This window comes from Amphiura filiformis, chromosome 1 (genome assembly GCF_039555335.1).
Source record: "Amphiura filiformis chromosome 1, Afil_fr2py, whole genome shotgun sequence".
Taxonomy (NCBI): domain Eukaryota; kingdom Metazoa; phylum Echinodermata; class Ophiuroidea; order Amphilepidida; family Amphiuridae; genus Amphiura; species Amphiura filiformis.
Window position 1 is genome coordinate 53,142,701 of NC_092628.1, and position 24,118 is coordinate 53,166,818.

At 35.0% G+C, this 24,118-nt stretch overlaps 2 protein-coding genes across 4 annotated transcripts in view; one reads left to right on the forward strand and one right to left on the reverse strand.

Annotated features, from left to right (window-relative positions):
- Positions 1–24,118, reverse strand: part of LOC140148753 (ectonucleoside triphosphate diphosphohydrolase 6-like) — a 186,186-nt gene that overhangs the window by 83,445 nt on the left and 78,623 nt on the right. For 2 of the 3 annotated variants that reach the window (XM_072170814.1, XM_072170805.1), the window contains exon 2: positions 20,258–20,546. The exons of the other annotated variant lie outside the window; for it this stretch is intronic. The gene's annotated coding sequence lies outside the window, so the exon portion shown is untranslated. The remainder of the gene's footprint in view (positions 1–20,257; positions 20,547–24,118) is intronic. 3 annotated transcript variants of the gene reach the window in all.
- On the forward strand, positions 6,657–16,144 carry LOC140148743 (uncharacterized). The gene is made up of 4 exons (XM_072170793.1): positions 6,657–7,898; positions 8,180–8,320; positions 11,882–12,121; positions 13,554–16,144. Exons 1-4 carry the CDS (start codon positions 6,669–6,671, stop codon positions 14,571–14,573), a joined length of 2,631 nt encoding a protein of 876 aa, XP_072026894.1. The 5' UTR covers positions 6,657–6,668; the 3' UTR covers positions 14,574–16,144.

Genomic DNA, 24,118 nt, shown 5'->3' on the forward strand with positions numbered 1-24,118 from the left:
ATTTGGACCTGCTGAACCCACAAATTTCAACCATTACTTTAAGTCTATAACTCTACGTAAAACCTTCAAAATGATTCCGTATGGTTACACGCGTCAAAAATTAAACATGCTCCGATTGTATGTCAATTTTTTGTAGGTTAGTAGGCTACAGATCACAAGAATATAAAGTTTATGTATGCACAAACTATGGTTGCGGAGTATGTATCAAAAACTGAAAAAGGGTTGTGCAGGGGTCAAACATTAAAGTTAACAGTTTGAATCAATAATAAACTCTTTCATGTATCAAGTGGATTCACAAAATTAAAATTTCTTCAATTAGTTAAAGAGTTTATAAGAGAAAAGAAACCTAATTGTGAGCAATTGTTACTTTTTAGGATTGAACACATTTTTTGGCATATCATCCCAAATTGTCTCGCAGCGGACAGGAGATATGTAAATTTACACGTGACTTGCAAAGCATCTTCCAAGATGAAATATTTTCTGGTGATATTATAATATGTGAAATTTTCACTGCATATAAAACAAAAATGGCATGTTTGTCTCCGAAGTATAATAATTTAGCTCAATTTTGGTAAATGGCGATTTTGCGTTTTCCATTTTCCATTTTCATCTCTGTGACAGTAAATTTTATAATAATACATTTATACAGGTGCCCTCAGAGCAAAATTTAATTTTTATTAGAACGAAATTATAACGATCCTGAAATAATAGGTTTGCGAAACCAATATTGTAAAGGTAAAGTAACATTCCTTCAGTCGCTTTACAAGTACCATTTTTGATACTGCAAAGGAAGATAAGGTAAGTTTTACTTCATATTTATTTATGTATGTGAATATACGTACAAATAAATCTGAAGGCTTATACAGAACTGCTAAAACTAAAACAACTTGGTGCGATTTTTTTCTTTGACTCAAGCATATTACGCAGTCACCCGTGAATTCTATGGAAACCGGATCTATCATGACTTTACGAAATTCACTTTATTATTTGTACATGTTCTACGGGTCGCATTATATACCAACCTGGTCTCCCAACTAAACTGCCGTATATAGTCAGTTTACAAATGATCTTAAACTGATCATATGCGGCAGTTTATGAGAAAAAGTGATAGCGCCCTCTGTTGTTATTAATCGTATTTAATACGTATTTACAACGTTGTGAATAAATATTTGACACCATAGAATATAAAAACTAGTAATTTGATAAGTTAAAATAAGATTTTTAACGGAATAAATCTAAATAATATGATTATGCAGTTTATTCCGTTAAATATTTACCCCATAATTTCCCTCATTCTTCAGGCCCTGCCCTCTATCGGGTGTTAATTTAAAGTTTAACCTTGATTGCTATTGTTTCTTTGTAAGCCTGCGGCGCAACCTTGATTGCTATTGTTTCTTTGTAAGCCTGCGGCGCAACCTTGAACAATATTGTTTCTTTGTAAGCCTGCGGCGCAACCTTGAACAATATTGTCCTTGAGATAACGCAGCGTAGCCACCCCCAGCCAGCCCCATACCTCATTTCAATTTTTAACATACCAATATCCTGCTTTTTATATTCCATAGTGTCGCACATTACCTGAAATATTGATTCACTACAATGAAAATACGTTCAACAGAGGGCGCTATTCAAGATATCTTAAACTGCCGCATATGATCAGTTTAAGATCATTTGTAAACTGACTATATACGGCAGTTTAGTTGGGATACCAGGTTGCAACTACATATAGTAAAAGAACCATTGGCGTGTTTATGTGTTTCAAAAAGAAAATGAATACCATGTACATGTAAACATAGTTCGCATTATGATTATATTTTTAAGGTTCAGAAATACTTTAAGAGTTTTGTGAAGAAAATGCAATCAAATATCCACATATATAAAAATTATGTCCTACGACGGTATAAAATATCAAACATTATTTCAATAAAATAATGAATATGGATGATTCCATACATGGGAGGGGGTGACTAAATAAAAAAACAATTTAATAAGAAAGTACAACATTTTATATGTTGCTAATTCTCTATCCAAAAATGTGATGCGATCAAGCAAAATCAGTCGGAACTCGGAAATAATGATTTTGAGATATAGCCCAACGAAGGAAATATTTGCTTTTGTTTCCTGTTGTTTTAAAAACTCTTTAATTGCTCATAACTGGTTGTTCAATTTCAATGGGGTTTTCTGCAAAATGCAGCTGTGTAAATTCTTTTTACTAACCTATAAGAAACTGAAAGTTTAATATTTCTGAGTTCCGACTGATTTTGCTTGATCGCATCACAAATGTCAGAATGAACTAATTACAGTTTGACTCGTATGTTGCAATGTTGTAGCATACCATACGTAGCAAAATATGACATCCTTTAATAGAATTCGAAAAAAGAGTAATGTAGATTGGTAACACTCATACCACATCACGCGCCAGTGTGTGATTGTTTATGGTGTTTTTGTTTACTATTACTGAGCTTATTTCCAGAAGTTTCCCGATCAGTTGCTGGATAGGTCTATACCAACCCTGAATGCAACCCTGGGCAAACACTGTACAAAATGTATTCCAATCAAATCAACCATGACTAGTCTAGAATTGTCTCAGTGTCTTATGAAATATGTGGATTTGTCCCGGGGATTTGTACACATGTGTACCTTACACTTAGTAACACCTTGTAACACAAACTACGAAGGGGTTGCTGTGGTTCTATTATACGTCATATACTGTAAATATAGCTATAGCTTGTTTAAGGGGGTATTACACCCTAGCCAATTTTGTGCCTATTTTTGCATTTTTCTCAAAAATTATAGCGCATTGGTGACAAGTAAGATATGTATATTATAGGGGCAAGGATTACAACTACTGTACTAACAATTCAGCAACTCAAAGCAAGTTGTTATTGATTTATTGATCAAATATTGGTTTTCCCTCGTTTTTGACTGTAACTCCACAACTGTTGTCTGTGCTGAAATAAAATTTCCAGTGCAGTAGTTGTAGTCCTTGCACCTATAATATACATATCTTACTTGTCCCCAATGCGCTATAATTTGTGAGAAAAATGCAAAAATAGGCACAAAATTGGGCAGGGATGTAGTACCCCCTTAATTAAACTTTAACCCAAATATCTATTGAAAGGAAATTACAAAGGACAACAGTTCCTGTGAACTGCAAAAATAAAACGCCCCTGGGAAATATGATATTGTTTCCATTGTCATTTCCTTTCCAGCATTACATAGCTTTAACTACTCCAGAAAAATACTGCAATAATTATTTTTTGCTTAAAATAGTATCTTGTTTTGGTGTAATGAAACAAAGCTAAATCTTTAGTTCTAACTGGCAATAAAAGTCAAATTTAAATTTAAGCAAGAAACGACACGTGTCTTCCATTTCTGGACTTATTTCGCTAAAACGCGTTTGCCGGCTAAATTTTCAACATTTCAAAATTTTTACTTAACACCGTGTTCATCAACCCGTAATAATTTTCTGTCGAACAAAAGAGGTCACGAAGTTGCCGGTGTTCTGTTATAATAATTATTGTATAGGCTAATTTATAGTACAAAATTTATAAGACTGGGCACAAGTATAATCCTTCAAAATTTGGAGTATAGGCTATGGGTTTGCTCATAAATTTATTGTTTTATGTTACGTTTGATAACTGGTTTATGAAGGCCTATTTACATGAGGACTTTACCCTTGCCTACATAATAACCATAAATTTTATTTTGATGGATGACTTGCCCTGGCGATGCAATTTACATGGAGACATTTGTTTCCAGCAATATGGTCTGAATCAACTACGTATATCTGGGGCCCCCCTATGTGACCTATAAAACCATAACCAGGTAAATACATAACAAAAGTGTGCGAAAGCCATCAACATTCCAGAGAAACTCTCTGGAGAGTGTAGTGCTGTCTTGAAAAAATAGCCCCGGTTCTATTTTGAGGAAACTATGAAAGGTCAGAGGTCCAGGGGTATTGCCTGGCAAACTTACCAATATACACAAGGACTTTCTCTTGCTGGAAATAAATTTCCAGCAATAAAGTCCTAGTGTAAACTGTGCATAAGATGTTTAAAAATGTGTTTTCCAATATATTAGCATGAATAACCTTAAATTAATCTTTGTATTGGGCTTGATTGTCACATCATAAGAACGAACAATACTCTATAGTTTAGGGTAAAGACGCATGTTTTGGGGCCTCATTTCGAAAAATTGGCCAGATATTAGAATTTGACTTTTTTGTATGAAAATGTGGCTTTAAAGCTTTAAAAAATTATGAGTTGTGGTGAACCTGAAGGAAGGGCCCATTCTTGTTCTTAAAACATTTATTAAAAACGTTTTAATAACATTTAAATGTCGGGTTATTTGAAGATCATAAATATGTTTCTAAAACGTTATTGTAAAATAGTTCGGGCAAACATTAAACAACATTTTCTGAAAATGCTTTGCATCACGGTTTCAAAATAATCTATGAACGTTATTAAGGGCTGGGGTATGAACGTTTGGACAGTGTTTATTTTGGGACATTAGAGCACATCAGACATATCGAATTGCATTCTGAATACGAAGAATGTCATTCTGATATCAAATAATTTTGATTTTTGAAATTCGCAATTTAATACACATTTTATGGCAAATCATTAAAATCGATATTTTTGATATTTAACAGTACTTGAAGTAAACTTTATAAATCTGATGATTTATACTTAAAGTGTATGTAGGTGGGATGAAAAGCCGACGATCAATTGAAAATGTTGACCTTTCGTATTGCAGATATCGATTTTTATTCCCAAAACACCAAAAAAAAAAAGGTCTTTTGGGGAAAAAAATCCATATATGAAAGGTCAAAATTTTCAATTGACCGTCGGCTTTTTCCCCTGCTACATACACTTTAAGAATATATCATTAGATTTATATAATTTACTTCGAGGACTGTTATATATCAAAATTTGAAAAATATCAAATTTTTATAATTTGTCATAAAATTTGTATTATATTGTGATTTTTAAAACTGAAAATTATTTGATATCAGAAAGACATGCTTCGTATTCAGAATGCAATTCGATAGGTCTGAGGTGCTCTCATGTCCCACAAAAAATACTGTCGAAACGCTTTATAAAAACCAGACATTTAAACCTTTTCTGTAAAACATTGTATGTTTGCTGGGTTACTATTTGTTATTTATTTTATGTATAAATGATGTAAAATACTTTGTTGAAATCACAACAATATTTTGCTTCAATAAGAATATCATTAGTTAGGTAGATCAAAATATTGAATTAAGTAACTAACTGGTTTAAGCCAAACTAGTTGCCAGTAAATATTAACGACTATTATAGAAAAGCGAAAACCAAAACTAAATTTGAATCGCAGAGAGTGAGATCATCAAGGGTCCGTAAGGGTCCGCCGTCATTGTGGAACTTATCTGTTATCCACTGCCAAATCAAATTAAGAGTGCTGTGAAAGTACAATAATTGATAACACTATAGAAGACGCTCATTATTAATACAAAAAATTTGTTAAGATATATTTTTGGCGCTTTCTTCTTTTCCCTTTTATTTGATTTGATTTAAATGCATGTAATGTAATGTAATGTAATGTAATGTAATGTAATGTAATGTAATGTAATGTAATGTAATGTAATGTAATGTAATGTAATGTAATGTAATGTAATGTAATGTAATGTAATTTAATGTAATAAGTTGGTAAATACTGTGGCGTTGTATTTTGTAAGTTAGATCTACACTATGGCTTATTAAGACATTTGGTTTACTCCCCAATGATATTCTTGTTACTTATTATTAAATATATGTTTTTTTTTAAATCTATTTGTATAGTATTTGTCATGCAAATGAAATATATTATTATAATATCATGTTATGTTACGCATAATTGATGCAATGAAATCTTTGTCTACTTCCAAACGGTCTGAGAGGTTTGGGTTAAAGGTTAGATAGCATTGGATCTCAACTATTGCCGGAAAAAGTAAACGGATTTTAATAATTGACCTCTTTCCAACCATCTAACGGCACATCAGAACTTCTGTATAGTATGGAGTTAATGTGCACTGCAAAATTGAGTGTAACACCCGAAACTATACTGGTTACTCCAAACTAGTATGAAACGATGTTATATCAGAAATCGTCGAACAATATTAGCCCTATTGCAAAGCTTTTATTGAGATATTACACAATTTTATTCCCTACACTACATAATCCATGTCTTCATAATATACTACACTAACTCTGAATTGGCTTACATTAAGGGATACTACACCTGCCCAATTTTGAGCATATTTTTTATTTCTCAAAATTATAGCGCATTGGTGACAAGTAAGATATGTATATTATAGGGGCAAGGACTACAACTAATGCACTGGAAATTTTATTTCAGCACAGACGACAGTTGTGGAGTTACAGTCAAAAATGAGGGAAAACCAATATTTGATCAATAAATCAATAACTACTTGCCTTGAGTTGCTAAATTTTCAGTGCAGTAGTTGTAGTCCTTGCCCCAATAATATACATATCTTACTTGTCACCAATGCGATATAATTTTTGATAAAAATGCAAAAATAGGCACAAAATTGGGCAGGGCTAATAAGGTAATAATATTAAACAAGGTTACATTTTTATGAAAATATAACGTTGCTTATTTTATTTTCTTGCAGATTTTGAGTACTGAAAATGGCTGAAAGGAAAATACATACAAATTCTCAACATAATAGCCACGGAGAAAAAAGGCAATCTGGTAATAGACTTCGCAGATATAGTGGGCAGTCTGAGGACAGTGCCTTTCTTGATGAGCAAGACGACGTTTTCGAAACGAATGGCGAGACTAAAGGTCCACCAAATATCCAACCAGATTCAGGGTCCAAAACAGACAGGATATTCCATCCTCGTTGCGATAGCGGTGTAAGTCCCCATGGTCGTTCCACCAGCACCAACTCGGAATCTCGTTTTTCTGTTCATTCATGGCACACTTCGTCTAACAAAACCAACATATCAGATCACAGTAACAGTGTGAAGTCTCTAGGATCACCGCCAACACGAAAAAAGAAGAATTTCGACAAATTCGCTCAGTTTATTGGTAAACATGTGCCATTTACTTCGACCTCTGACGCGTCCTCGGTATCGCCATCAGCATTTGATGAAGTACCAGTAGCTGGTGATCTCGGCGAAGAAGATAGGACACCACAACGTACACGATCTCCCCGTTTGGAACAAAACAGTTCAAAAGATATCAACATATCATTCGAAACATTAGTTGAACCATTGACCATGTTTCGTGCACTCAAGCTGCTGGAACAAAGACAAGCATCGGGTAATACAGAATTTGCTCAAACGGGACAGCAAGTCACGTTTGGATCTTGTGCTGTTGGCTTTTTCGACACCAACGGTGGCAGATTAACCCTTCCAACCAAAGGTGTATCCCTTCATATCCCAGCAGGTGCCATTGACACACCAAAACCTCAAATGGTTTACATTTATGAACTTTCTTCACGAAATGGAGAACCCAAACTGAAAGAAAAGGAAACATGGCTTACTCCAACAGTAGAATGTGGACCACCGGGACTCGAATTCGCGAAGGTTGTATTGCTATCTCTTCCACATAGTGCCATTAATCACTCACAATGGCATGTGACTGCTCATCGTGGCAACAATCAATCATCTGGATGGGATATGCTAGAATCTGGCAAAGACACTCTAATGTTTTTGGACGACAAGAAAATCACACTTGCAATAGATCACTTTTCACCGTACAAAGTTTCTGGCAGAGCATCGAATTCAAGTGAGGAAGACAGTAGAGTGTCAAAATGGATGAAAGCAGCAATATTTCCGAAAAGTTTAACGTCAAGCAACGAGGGAACATCAGCTTCATACCAGTTGAGACTTTGTAATCTTCAAGACTGGAAGGTATGTTGAAATACTGTTTGAGCATGTTAAGCCACCGCAATCATAATTATTCATGTTATTATATTTTGTCTTCGTGATATATTCCTGAATAGTGAGCGTAAGTGGCATTTATCATTAACAAAAATACTTTCTATATATCTTTTTTTAAACTTTTTATTTGAGCCCGGGCTATTTCCACCGGTCAAACAATATATAGCAGGAGCCTAATTTTCCCAATTTAAGCTATTTAAAAAAAAGTACAGTGTGAATTGGCTCTACTAACCCCTTTCTGTTCTTTACAGTTTGTTCTACGTGAAGAAGGAATAGGCGATGAATCAGAAATATCATCAGAATCATTTCCAGTATCAGATGATGGTGAAAACATAGAGGTTCGTGTTAAAGACATACACCCTGGTTGGCAGATTATGGACGAAACACCACAGGTACTTTAAAACCGAACTTTAAAGCATAATGCAACACTGACATGACTAATAGAACATGTTGGACGAATGAGAATTCATTCAAATTTGGAACTAAATTTTGCTTATTTATTTATTAACTCTGAACACTTATGAGGACTTGTCCAGGAAATAGACTTATTTTTCAAATTTGTGGCAAAACGCAAAATCACCGATTTTCTTCATATTGTGTCAATCAATGATACTTTTAGGGTGATGTATTAAAAATAACATTTATAGTGACACCAGCTTCTTGTTGCCATGGAAACGGCTAATTGTTGTTTTCCCCTTAAATTGAGTGATTTTGGCAAAATTATGTGTAAAATTTTCTGTAAATTCGATATCATTCTGGAAGAAAGTTAGAGCAGGTTCATTAAAGTTGGTGAGGGTAGAATTTAGGTCAAGGTCTTATCTGTGTTTCAGGACCTAAATGGGAACTGAGGGCCTTTTGATTTGGGAGATACCACTTTTTCTAAGAGGGTGTTTTTATTATTTTGAAAAGTACATAGAACCTGTATGGTTGAAACGGTTGTAAGTATCATGCCAACGCTTCTAATTCAATAAACTTTTATTTCCGGGAAGATTAAAGTATGCTTTAAGAAATTATAGAAAAAATGGTTTGGGGAAACCATCTGTATGCTCACAGTGTTTCTAGAAATTTCCTATTTTTACGATCTCTTATTTGTCTATTTCGCCTATATTTGTATTTTAGCATTGGGAAAATTAAAATTATTGGAGATTGTAAGCCTAATGTATTGCAAATATAAATATGAGATTACAGAAATATCAAAATGCTGAAAATACAGTGTTTCTATAGTATTTTGGTTATAATCATTCATTTTTAGTTCAAGAAAAATTAGTTCAGGGATAATCTTACTAGTAGAGAACAATTTTGCATAACAAAGTATTTTGGTAGCATTTGACAATTTATAAAATATTAATGAATAAAAATTTCTCCAAAAAAGCAGTGTTTCTATTTTAAAAATGGGAAATTTGTGTTTTAAGTGTTTTATATTTAAGAAAAAAGGGTATGTATTATACTTTACACGCAAATAATGTGTCGAGGCAGTAAAAACGTAAATAATTATTTAAACGTTTTTACTGCCGAGGACACATTATTTGCGTGTAAAGGATAATGCTGCACCCTTTATTTCTATTCGATTACCACAAAATAGTGCGATTTGAAGAGAAAATATCACATTTTTTGACCAAATATTTCAAGTTGTTTACCTCAAGTTGTTTGCCTACGCGTAGCCAAAGCGAAAGTGATAGCGAGTATTGCAGAACGCGTAACCAAGCGTAATGCTTTGCGTAGAGTGCGTAACGACGCTAATATACTACATCGCGCCTTGCTGTGCGCTGTGATACGAGAAGAACATAAGTTTGTTGCCCTGGCCACTTTATTGCTAATTAATGGTCTCTCACGTGACGCGTTTCAACAAATCACAGTGCGCGATTTTTAATAATGGGTCGTTGAGGTAATAGAATTATAATTAAATATTATTATTATTATTATTGTTGTTGTTGTTGTTGTTGTCGTTGTTGTTTTTGTTGTTGTTGTTGTTGTTGGTGGTGGTGGTGGTGGTGGTGCTATTATTATTATTATTACTATTATTATTATTATTATTAATATTATTACATTAATTGAATTCAGGAGAAAAAATCATTTAATTTTACCAAAAGAAATAATGTTCTAAACATTGCAAAGAGAGCAAACAGTATAATATACGTTTTGCCAAATGACGAATTTGGCTTTCTATACTCTGCAAATTGGGCTATAGGCTTTTTTTAATGTTGATAGAATGTTGGCGGGAGTTAGAGAGCAGAGAAAATATATTCTCCTGTCCTGAAGCAAATTGCGTGAAAATGCATGCGTCATTAAAACGTGTGGAAGCTCATTTAAAAACAGAGTTTTATCACTAAAATGAGTACAAAGGATGGATCTACGACTAGCTTAGGTCGTTTGGGCGCATGCACATGCGTTTCTTATTAAAAAATGTTAGTTCGTAGTTCTAGGGTTAAAGCGGTTTTTAGTAGATAAACGGTCAAAAACTAAAGGTAGAGAATTGGTATTTAATGCAAATCTAATTAAATGGTCAAAATGTTGAAAATGTGCACATTTTCAGAATTCACCATTTAAATTTAATAGGGCATTTCTCTTGATGTAAATGTCACAGAGCACTCAAACCTTGAAAAGTAGGCAGAAACAGGTTTGAAGTCTTGAGAGCATATCAAAAACAGTGAGGGCGCTGTTTAATGCCTCGTACCTGATAAGCGAGGTGGAACTTCAGGCTACCCATACATTGAAACATATAAACTTTCATCGATTTGCAATCGACTGGTTGTCATAAAATATCTCAAAAGGTGCCCAAAAGGCTTGAAAACGAGCAAAGAAGACCAGAATTTGTACACATATTTCAAGGGGAATTAAGCCTATGAGAATCTGAATATAGAACTTTCAACTGTAGATATTGTAAATACAAATTTACAATCCAAATATTATTGTAATAATGTCAATTTTAGTTGTATGCAGCTATTCATGACAAGTCAATATCAAAGTACGGTTTATTATTAGTTCATCATGAACACCATCAAGCATGCGTTGAACTTTTACAGATGTAGTACATTTTTGCCAAAAAATGGCAACACTTACATGCGGAATGGCAACTCTGCTGTTTTTTATATTAATACATTATACAAACTACACTAACCTATTGTACACGATAATAGTACAATTTTATACAAGTATTATATGTGAGAACCAGCTTTATTATGCACCTAAATCCATTACAAAATTCAAAGTATGCAACATTTTCTGGCAACACCTCTTTTACCACATGATTTTCCCCAAACTAATTTGTTCCATTTTCAATGTAACAATGTTCCATCAAGTCAACCCTAAAATGACAAATCAAATGCAGCGTTACTATACGGGTTATGAAGCCCAGAAGTTAGGCCTAAATGGGAAATTTCAAAATGATCAAAAACACCCCTATTTAAAATAAATGGTATAGCCCAATTCTGAACCCATTCTAATTTGTTATGCAATGTATTTGCTACTAAGCCTTCCATCTATATTGGAAAAATTATAAGAAAATATTGAGAAATTTTATGTGTGAGGTACAGTTACTCTAATAAAAGGGTATTTTACTGCTCGAAAGTGTGATAATTGGTTAAAGATGCTAATAATGAAAAAATTTCCGTTACTATGGCAACAAGATATAAATTGTCAAAATAAAACCACCAGTGTTTATATGAGACAAAGGCCTCTTACCACTCAACTTATAAGGAAAATCTATTTTTGGCCGTTGCCGCCCAAAAGTCGAATTTCCTGGACAAGGCCTCTTATATGCTTAAAATAGTTCAGTTCGACAGAATTACATAAGCTGACATTGGTCGTTTTTACTGACGGTATAATGGTCAGAACGCGTTAAGATCGAACGAGCACTCTCCGTGCTCTATAACTGTATTTAAAGTTCTAAATCAAGTCTGACAGTAGCTATTTATTAGGTTAATATATCATTTATTTCTTACATTCATTTTTAGTTCATACAGTTTGACAACGTCTGGTCTGGCTACCAGGAGGCATTAACTTTAGGTCGTCTTTCAATTCCATTTCAACTGAGAACAACATCTGCAACAACATCTACTGTAGGATCAACAGTAGAGCAAACCGACTCACCGATATGCAGGATGGAAGTAAAACAAATGGAGGACGCCATAATTGAACTTGTAGCAAATATTCCAAACGAAGGAAGGGATCAGAGGAAACTTGTTTCACGTCAGGTATTTTTATATCTTATAAATAATACTATATCACCTGTTGTGGTCAAGTTCTTATACAAAACAGTATAGCTAATTAAGCTTGACTATATATATAGTATCTGCTGTACATGTATCTGTGTCATTAAGGTTAAAACTTAAATAAAGGTGCTGGAATACCTCCAAAAAGGACGCTTTTTAATACGCTTTTGCAGTTGTGCGGCTTTGCCTTAACCGGTTGTTGTTTAATTACGATGGGTTTTAATTCATCATAATATAATCAACAATAAACATGTTAAAGAAACTAATATTCAAGAAACTAGTTTTTATTCACTTGTGCATATTATAATGAGGCTATTAAAGGCCCTTTCAGTGATTTCACAGGAACATTAAAAAAAATGGAAATTTGTCAGAGTTGCTTAGAAATAAAGAATAAGTCTACAGAATTTCATTAAACCACTTTTCCCTGAATACATCGACAAATTAGTCAAAAACAGAAGTTTTAGAAAGGTTTTCTACTTCAACTCAGATCGACTCGAGAAAATCGAGATTTTCGTACAGTGCGCCACCAATCGACTGGAAAAACTTCCTAGTCCAGTGTTTCTAACACGGGGAAGTAGAGTCTAAATTGATTTAAAACAGAGTAACAGACGCTTAATTTTTGTAGTAGAAAACAAAATAAGCAATTAAACGTCACCGAGGCAAACTAACGGTCAATTCAAATATGAAAAACAGTTAAAATTGTGTATTTTGTTTAAAATAGTAGCTACTGATGTAATAAGTAGTAGAAACAATACGCAACGCGTGTTGGTATGGTGGAGAGTGAGCTTCTTTCGATCTCGAGTCGGACTTTTTGTACTGTCAGTATCAAAAGTCCAGATTCATGTAAATGCTTTATTTTGTTTAAAATACACGGCTTTCGACCGAACCACTAGCAGGCTATGTTAGCACATCTATGCCAATTACAAAGGTACCAAAATCTGAATTTTGATGATTTTTACGATCGTCCGGATGAGCAAATCACTGAATGGGCCTTTAATTAATGTTCAACTTATTCTACGCGATGCGTGTTTCTTTCTCCACTTATGAATGTTCTTAATTGAAAAATGATGCAAAACATTATTCATAGATCTCGCGGTAGACTATTCACTGTAGAAGTAGTTATGTAACTGGATTAATTACCAGAGCAATGGGTGCGTGCACACTATTTTTGAATGTATTGCCCCGCTCTATAGGCAGGATGCACTAATCACCTGTGTATGCGTGCAATGATAGATTGACTACAGTACCGCTCTTTTCAAAGACACTAATGTTACAGGTGCGATTATCAGCATAACGGCGTAACGTCTAGTGAAGGGCGATACATTCAAAGATATGTTGCTCCCATTGCTATGGTAATTAATCATGTTACCGCCTCTGTACTATTGTTTGTAACTGATATCTTTTTTCACTCTAGATTACCGAAGAAGAAATTTGCAAAGAAATTGAAAATCGCTTTCTTGCTCAGCAGTCCTTCTTGAACCCGGAGCCTCACAGTTTATATTTCCTCAACGACACCCGCTATCGCCGAGTATGCACCGCGTTAGACAGTGCCAATAATATCCACAGAGGCTGGGCGGCATTTGCCGCTTCAATGCGAGTGAACGACATACTTATCCAAGGATCGCTTGAAACATGGGCTCGCATTAAAGGACGAAGTCCAAGTGCAATGCTCCTTGATTTCTTTTTTCATGACAATTTTGAAATGAACTTGTTAGACACTTTGAAGATGCTTAGTAGTCTGTTGCTGGAAATAGAGAATAACACTGCCAAGACCATAGTAGATGACGAGATATATGAACGCGAGCAAGGTGATGAACCCCGATATTTTGATAGCGACTCGCCTTTCATCAATGAGGATTTTCAAAATGGACGTGTCGCGGATGAATGCACCAATCAGCTTGATGCAAGCGTCGCATCACCGGCATCGTCTAAAAGTGCAGTGGAAATTACGAAACACAAACCGAAGTACTTGAAATGGGTGGCTAATGTTAGTGGTTTCATGTCTGAAAAAATCAAGTCAAGGGGACGAAAAAAGGTGAATAATGCAAACGAAAAGATGGAAACAGACATCAGAAATCCCAATCCAGAGACAGAAGCCTCCAGTCAACTGACCAATGGAAACAAACAAGATTTCTATGATCATAAACAGGACATAACGAAAAACGCCTTGTCAAAGACTAATTCTTCTGGAGTGAACTCATTGTCAAGTGCCAACTCTGCTGGGACGACAAGTGATGTGTCGAACATAATTACTCCAACATCGAAGAAATCTTCTGCACCAGATGTAAGCGATACGCCACGGTATCTATGTGCAGATTCGAGCAAACCAACAAAGCCTTTGAGTCGTCAAGGGACACACGATAGTGGAGTGTTCTCACATCGTGGCTCCAGTAGAGCAAGTTGTTCTAGCTCACTACAAGAGAGTCACTGGTAACCTGTGTAAGTGAATAACTCAGAACATAAGACATCCAGACAAACTATACACTAGACCTCCGACCAAAAATAATAAGATCATCGAAATAATTCCTTTCGAGATTACAAAAGTATAGACACTCAAGTGATGTACACATCTAATTCATATGCATATCGCATACGGGATAATCGATTGAAGCTATATGACTTTCGATATAAAGGCTACTTGACTTTTATTCAAGTAATTTATTGCACGAAAAAATGAGAAAAGATGAGAAAGGTGTGTGGGGGTTAGGGGAGAGAGAAAGAGCAACAGAGGGGAGAGAGTGGATTAGAAGAGGGAAGGGAAGGAAGGGGACAGGAGAGCTCGAGAGGGAGTGGAGTAGGGTGTAGGGGAGGGACGAGTACCGTGTAAGGGAGAGGTGAATGAGAGAAGAAGGAGACACTGGGGAAAGTAGGGGAGGGAATAGGGGAAGAGGTGGTAATATAGGTGAGTGGAAAAGGGAGCCTAGGTGAGATGTATGCGTTTTTCTTTCCGCACGTCGCAGTTGAATCGCGCGCTAACCTAAGTATAAACTCGCACAAACGTGTAAAGGCACTGACGTCACTATCAATCTAGAGGTGTTAGAGGTAGTATGGAAATGTGAGGGCTGGAAATGTGGACACATTATTGTTGTACTTTTTTGTTTTATAATCAAGATATTTCTGATATCTAAATGTGTAGAAAATAAACAAAAGAAACATACATTGCTTGGCTATACGATGAGAGAAGTGTATGTGGCAGTTAAGGTAGGTTCAGCGTGATAAAATTCAACCACAGAATTCTCAATCATTTGATATGTTATTTTGATGTGTGCTGATAGCAAATCTGGGGTTAAGGAATGACATTATTAGCAAATTCGATGCAAAGATATGGTGTTTTCGTGATTAATACTTCATGCCAAAAACAAACGCTAAACTCTAAAACAAATCGCCCATATAATTGTTCTACGTTTCCATAAAATGTTTAGGGCGTTGTCTTATACTTTGAAAGGGCAAAATTAATAAATATGATTTCGGACTAGCTTTTGAAATAGTATATAAAACTACGCAAAAACTATTATGTTTTTTCGTTCCTCTTCCTTTTCCCCCTTGTTACGTCTTGCTTGTACATACATACATGTGACGTGGCGGGATAATGAGAACTGCTCGAATAGTGTGCTTGCCACCAGTTACATGGTGTTGAAGAAAGATTTTACCAGCGAACTCACAAGATCCTTTGGAGTTCGAGCCACGCTGCATCCACCTTAATTAAATAACATCTTATTTGGTAATAAAATAAAGTTATGATAATGGCAAGTATCATAAATTATGCAATTCTAAATATGAAAATGAGATAACTACTCGGGTATATATAATGGAGAAGTACATGAAATTATACAAAACATGTTTTGTACTATTGAAAGAACCATCCTGCTCACCCCTAGTTCTGATAATGGGTTACTCCAATATGGAGGTATGCTAAAGTATATCGATCTTGTATACTATTATAATTATATTTGTATATTATGAAAGTGATAAATATTTGGTGAAACAGGTTAAAATAAAAAACACATCGTCATTTTTATGTTTTCATATTAAACACATAATAAACAATCCATTTGGTAAATGGAGCTTGTCTGAATTATAAAATGAGATAATAATCCTTTATGAAAACCTACCTGGAATTGTATTTCCAATTTTGAGCAGATTTTGTTTTCTTTTTGAAAATACACGAAGACTGTGAAGCGATTGATTTCAAGGTCAATTAATATACATTGTTATTCTAAAGTTACATTCAAGCAACTATATCTAACTGGAGACAACACCCAAATAAACGTTCTGCCTCTGTATTGTAATTTGACTACTATAAAGCAGTCTTATCCATGCTCATGTCCGTTAATAAGAAAATTATAGTACGAAACACATGGATCTATTAAAGCTACCAGAGGCACTATTTCTTTCCCGATCACGATATTTATTTGTAGCAAAAATATCACCTGGAGGACAACTACCTACATACATTCTACCCATATTACCAATAAGGTATGAATAATAGTTTTTAAATATTTTGCAAGCTACCAATTTAATCACGAGACTATATACATTGTGATAACGGGTTTACTTTTACTTCATTAGTCTGGTTCATATCAATGTACAATGCACATGGTTTATCCGATACGTAGCAAGTTTACACACTACACACCGGCGTGTCCAGGATCTTTTCCTGCGGGGGCTCAGCCCCTTTTTCAGATTTATGTGGGGGGCTTGATGGCTATAATCGCCAAAAAACGGCTGATTTTACATGATTTTTAACAAAGTGCGGGGGGCTTCAGCACCCAAAGCTCCCCCCCTGGACACGCCACTGCTACATCCTAATCCGATCTAACACTACTCTGGGTTCACTTGTGTGAACACCTTCAAACTTTACAGGTCTTCATAGATTTAAAATCTAGATCTAGACCAATCTGAATTAAAATAACCCAATAGCGTTCATCCACCCATCAATACACATCATAAATGAATTACATTATTACAGTGATGTTGGCTTGGACGTGTATCCTGCTTCAACACTTTCAGTTGTTTCGTTTTTGAAATTACTATACCCAAATTGTGTGTTTAGTTATCAATCGGAATAAAGTTTCTCTTCAATCAATAACTAATTTCAGAGGTAAAATACTTAAAGACCCATTCAGTGATCCCAGCGCAAGTGTAAAAAAAATAAAATTGTTTATAAATTGCTTAAGGGATCTAGAATGAGCGTTTATTGCGTTTCGACAGTATTTTTTGAGGGACATGAGAGCACCTCAGACCTATCGAATTGCATTCTGAATACGAAGCATGTCTTTCTGATATCAAATAATTTTCATTTTTTGAAAATCACAATATAATGCAAATTTTATGACAAATTATAAAAATTTAATATTTTAAAGTGTATGTAGCTGGGAGGAAAAGCCGACGGTCAATTAAAAATGTTGACCTTTCATATTGAAGATATGGATTTTTTCCCAAAAAGACCTTTTTTTTTTTTTTGGTGTTTTGGGAAAAAAATCCATATCTCCAATACGAAAGGTCAAAATTTTCAATTGATCGTCGGCTTTTCATCCCACCTATACATACACTCTGAGTATAAATCATCAGATTTGTTAAGTTTACTTCGAGTACTGTTAAATATCAAAAATATCAATTTTTAATGATTTGCCATAAAATGTGTATTAAATTGCGAATTTCAAAAATCAAAATTATTTGATATCAGAAGGACATTCTTCGTATTCAGAATGCAATTCGATATGTCTGATGTGCTCTAATGTCCCAAAATAAATACTGTCCAAACGTTCATACCCCAGCCCTTAAGTGAAGGATAAGTCATTCAAATTGTCATTTGGTATTTTTGAAATGACAAATTTGGCAAAAAACATAGCAGCAGTACTGACGAAGTTGAAGCCCTATTCAAATACATGTAGCTTATTTAGATACTGTCAGTATCTAAATTACAGATTCGTGTAAAATGTCTTATTTTGTCTTAAATACATGGCTTTCGGCTGAACCACTCGCAGACTATGTTAGCACATCTATGACAATGACCAAGGTACCAAAATCTGAATTTTGATGATTTTTACAATCGTCCGGATGAGCAAATCACTGAATGGGCCTTTAACTGGGTAGTAAACTTCAATATGTATACCAATCCCGGGGGGGGGGGGGTATTCAAGTTTGGTTTTGGTAGGGACGTGCCGCTGAGATTTCGGAAGTAGACCCATAAATATACCAATTTTTCAAGAAATTTGGACCCATTGATATACCAAAAGTCAAAATTTTCGGCCGAATTTACCCAAAAGTGTCTTAGTTTTTACAAATTTTCCCAAAATTTTGAGGAAAATTTTGGCTAGATTAAGGAAAAATTGGGCTGTTTTCCGAGAAAATTTTGAAAAAAGGACCCATTCATATACCAAAATAGGCTTTGAAAAAGGGGTCATTGATATCCCAGAAGGCTGAAAATGATACCCATGTTTGCGGCACGTCCCCGTATGGTCACTTGTACTGAGTACCCCCACCCCCGGGATACCAATAAAGCAACATTAAGCAGAGATACCACGAATGGGTAGTCCAACTGATATGCATTTTAGGTCAATCTGAGCGTGTGTACTGACCAAATCTTTCAGCGGATTTTTTTCCAGTTTCCATAATAACTATAATTATTATATAAATAAACATGGAAGAATAACCGTTTACATGCTGTTAGTATCCGTAAGTGTTTCAGAGAGCAACCGGATGCTCAATGCTTCAAACACAAATACAGTTAAATAGTATGATGCCTGTTATCAACTTAAACATGTTAATAGTTATTTTAATCTCGCTACTGTACTTTTGTTATTTGAATTAGAAACATAATACAAGAAAAATCTACATTATTTTATCTTGTCAAAACATGCATGAATGTGTTTGAAAATATTCATCTGCCTAGTGGTAAGTTTTAGCTCATTGCCCTGGGGAATGGTAACATGCACGACTTATGCAATACATTACAAACATGACATTATGCACAAGAATCAAAAGCGTGAAATTACAGAAGGCATGGAAGATAAGATGACCTAATATTCTACCGAAAGGCAGCCAAAACAAACTAATAATAATACTATTTCCGAGTCAGTTTTTATTGAACTCCTTCTATAGACTACTATCAAATCTCTGAAAACAGGCCAATAAAGGTGATGAAAACGTTTTAAATTTGTGTATGAAGACACACTGCGCCAACATTTTTAAATTGTTTTCAAAATTTATTGCAAAATATTGTTTGCAACCAGTTTGCCAAATATTTTGTCAACACTTAAATAACACCACGTTAGAAAATTTTGCAGTAAGTTATGAAAACGTTTTATACCTTTATTTACCTTTATATAACTTTTTCTAACCTTTAGTGAATAATGTAGAAAATGTTTTGTGTTTGCTCTGTAAGTACTCAGGAGGAAGATATGGTATCTATGAAAAAGATCCCAAGGCTTGATATCTTGATATGAGTGGTGTTATTTCAGCCTCATGTCCATGATTATTCTATGGAGAGAGGAAACACCCAAATCTGTCATTTTGGTATATTGTCGGCCTTAAACTCAAAAACCCCAAGACCTAATGGAAATATAAATACAATTATTGCCTTCCTTGATCAATTTCCTGTCATATCAATGTACTAATTGTTGAACAGTCAAGATTTCGCTTTGTCCCTTCTCTTTGGATCACTAGAAGCAATTTTTCCAAAACAGGTTGACAAGAACACGTATAAAATAACACATAGCAAAAGGTAAATGGTATAAGAGACAATAGATTTATCTTCTACCTTCGTTTAGTAGGACATAGTCATAAGAAACTTATTGTATGGGACACATTGCACACTTTTCCAGTTGAAGTCGTGTTCACACGGTCGGATATAAGTCACTTATTACCGGTAATAAGTCCTTATTACCAGTAATAAGTCACTTATTCCCGGTAATAAGTCACTTATGTCAGACTTACGTGAATAAGGTTTGATCTTTCCTTAGAGTAGTCCTTTTCAGAGGGACGAGATTTCGGAACTCTAGCGAGTGCCATCTTCAGAAAGATCAGCCCTCTGAAAAGGACGTCTCTAGGGAAAATTCAAACCTTACTCATGTTTACCGACCTAGAGTACCAAGTAATTTCAAATCAACAACTTACGTGGTTTAGAGAAAGTAGTCAAATGGTCATTCACACTCAGCTACACTCAGGACAGAGTTGCTCACTATGCAGCCTTTACACACAAGGTCAAAACTACCCGAGCTTGAGGTGCTATAATTAAGTCCGGCAAGGTCTGCAGAGCTGGTATAGTATTAATTGTTCGCGGGCAACTCAACCCAGACTTCCACGTGGTGCCGGATGGGTGACGCTAATTTGGCAGGCAGTGAGGAACAGGCTTGATGCGAGGATATCAGCTAGCTGAAGGATCATGTTGAGTTTTGGTGTGGCTCTGAAAAGACACCGTTTGGTTTTTAAGAATTATGCAAGGAAATGGGAAGAAATCAACGTACAAGTATAGAGAGAGATATGTACAAAGTGGCAAACAGCTTAGGAAATAACTAAGGAGCAGTGAAGCATATAAAGTACCGTATTATATTGGAACAAGTGTATTGTACACCAAGAACCTTTTCAAACAAACAGAAACAGCTCTACCCTCTCTTATAGATTCAATGGAGATGGGTTGATCAAAGGACAAGTTTTCCTGCACGCACAAAAAGCTTTGTGGCATTATCTCAAAAAATTCTAAACCGTATTATATTTTCATTGAAAGAAGACGTTTAGAATTGTCAAAAGATTTCCTTCTTAGTAAAGTACCAAAAACTTATCATCTAGATGAGATGAAAATATTGATTATGGGGAAAAGCAGGTTATCAAGTTAAACTTGTCATAGTTAAACTGTAGTGCACCCAATGTGTGCGCCAGGCGATATATACTTCAGTATGCATGTAGAAATGCAATGAAGGAGTTTGAAATGTGACAAACAGAGATACACAGTGGTCATTGACAATCCGTGACCTTCAGCAGACCGCAAGGTTTCGATCTTATAGCAAATGGTTTCTCCAAAACAAAGCAACAGAAGTAATACAATACAGCAAATCAACATGATCAAAAGGTTATAAGGACAACTGCCGGTTAATAAGATTAATGGTCAAGCAAACAACTTTCGCCTGGAAGATAAAGCACCTTAAATGATATCATCATCTTCTACATACGCCTTTAAAACAGTAACAATCAAAACAGATCACTGCTCATTTTGCAAGTGGGACATTCACTTATCAATCCGATCCTCTGAACAATAACACAAATGAAACTAGAGAACATTAGTATATTATGTTTGACCGAACATTACACGGGCAGGATGTTTTAAAGGTTTTGAAATATCTTACCGTATACGTACATATACCATTCCTTTTTTAAGTATATAAAACCGCTGACCATCTGCAAGTGTGACCTTGAATTTGCAATCCGATTCTCAATTAGTGAAACACAAGTGCCAGTGGAGAACATTAGTATGCCTACCTGAACCAGGTGGATTTACCGGTTTGAAATATCGCATGCTGCAATGTGTATCATCTTTTTTTAAGTAAATGGATTTTACTGTGTCCGAAGTTATTTCTAATTAAAAGGCCATGACAACTGGTGGTGATTGTGAATAAGATAAATGCTATTGGAAATCGTTTGTAACGTGCTTCCTGCTTTCCTTGCTCCTAACCAATGCTAACGATTTTCGGCACTTACTTGCCGTGCAATCACTCAGGCTACCTGATACTGAATTCTGTCTCAAAAGCTTACTAAACAAAACATCACAATATATTTGATCTCACTACAAAGTTCACCGATACACACAAATAAGTTTGTTAATGACATTTGTTTTCTTCAAGATGATAGGGCAAGGACTAAGATGGAAATTACCAAAAACATTGTATTGATATCATTTATTGCTGTGTGCTTATTTAGATCATTAAGGGATCTAAAATGAGCGTTTATTGCGTTTCGACAGTATTTTTTGTGGGACATGAGAGCACCTCGGACCTATCGAATTGCATTCTGAATACGAAGCATGTCTTTCTGATATCAAATAATTTTCATTTTTGAAAATCACAATATAATACAAATTTTATGACAAATTATAAAAATTTGATATTTTTCAAATTTTGATATATAACAGTCCTCGAAGTAAATTATATAAATCTAATGATATATTCTTAAAGTGTATGTAGTAGGGAGGAAAAGCCGACGGTCAATTGAAAATTGTGACCTTTCATATTGAAGATATGGATTTTTTCCCAAAAAGACCTAATTTTTTTTGGTGTTTTGGGAAAAAATCCATATCTTCAATACGAAAGGTCAAAATTTTCAATTGATCGTCGGCTTTTCGTCCCACCTACATACACTTTAAGTATAAATCATCAGATTTATAAAGTTTACTTCAAGTACTGTTAAATATCAAAAATATCAATTTTAATGATTTGCCATAAAATGTGTATTAAATTGCGAATTTCAAAAATCAAAATTATTTGATATCAGAATGACATTCTTCGTATTCAGAATGCAATTCGATATGTCTGATGTGCTCTGATGTCCCAAAATAAATACTGTCCAAACGTTCATACCCCAGCCCTTAAGCAAATTGCTTATGTGTCATATTAGCCTATTTGTCTTTAAATCTCTATGTTTTGAGTACAACCGTTAAAGCGTCAACACCTAACCGAGGATATTTTTCTAAAGGTTTGCAAGTAGACTTTATTTAGATTGATTCAACGAAAATCTTATCATAAGTCAAAGTCACAGAGTATAGTAATCAATGTTGTTAGAAAGGTACTGGAGGCTTTATATGGCGCAGGCGCGTAGCCAGTATTGTAAGTCCGGGGGGGTAAACATGAGTATCCTTACTGTTCTTTCTTTCTTTCTTTCTTTCTTTCTTTCTTTCATTTCTCCCCTTCTTCTCGTCCCCATTTTTCCGCTTCTCTATCCCCTTGCTACGCTACTGAGATAGCGCAGTCAAATTGTGAAATCAGCCACCACTAATTGCAACAGAATCCATTTCACATGCGTCCAAATCCTAAAAGCTCACACAAAAACATATCAAAAGCTTAGCTACAAAGTCCCGATTCCATTTTGCAAGTCTGTACAATTCATATGTGGAAAATTGTATCAAGATTAGGCTACTACTCTCGGGCTATACTATACACTAAGCCAAACTAGAGCGATAACCGCACCATAGCTGAACCATGTGGCTTCAGCAGTATATTGTGGTAGGCCTATACCACTGTCACCCGGAGTGCATATAAATTTCAGCTCAATTGGAGCATTTTGAAAAACTTGACCTTTGACCCCTTTATGACCCCTTAATGACCTTAAATGAATTTTAAAATATTTTTAAATGTTTAGAATGTCATAAGGATCATTGCATTAAAATTTCAGCTCAATTGGAACATTTTGAAAAACTTGACCTTTGACCCCTTTATGACCCCTTAATGACCTTAAATAAATTTTAAAATGTTTTACACATGTTTAGAATGTCATAAGGATCATTGCATTTAAATTTAAGCTCAATCGGAGCATTTTTGGTTAAAATGACCTTTTTTGACCCCTGTGACCCCTGGATAACCTCTGACGTTTGAAAATATTGTTATTATATTCTTTATGTTTTCCTCTTTCATATGACACCACTCATGGGGTCATACCTTCGTGGCATTTAGAGATATGTCCATTTCAGACCAAAAGGTTAGTTAGGGACCTAGTAACCTAGGGACCTAGTAACCTAGTAACATAGACAGTTATAGGCTGATACCATTTCATGGTTCAGCAAAAATTAAGATACTAGTTATGTTCACCCCTATATATCCTACACAGAGACAGGTATGTCATAATTGGAATAAGCATTCAATAGCTGCGTCTTTTAGCTTGAATTTAAAACCTCATTTCCAAGAAATAAAGACACGACATCCAAAACCCCAAGGAAGATGCCAATTTAAAAGTTGCAGCTTGCTCTATTGCAAGCCCTATTGATTTGTACAC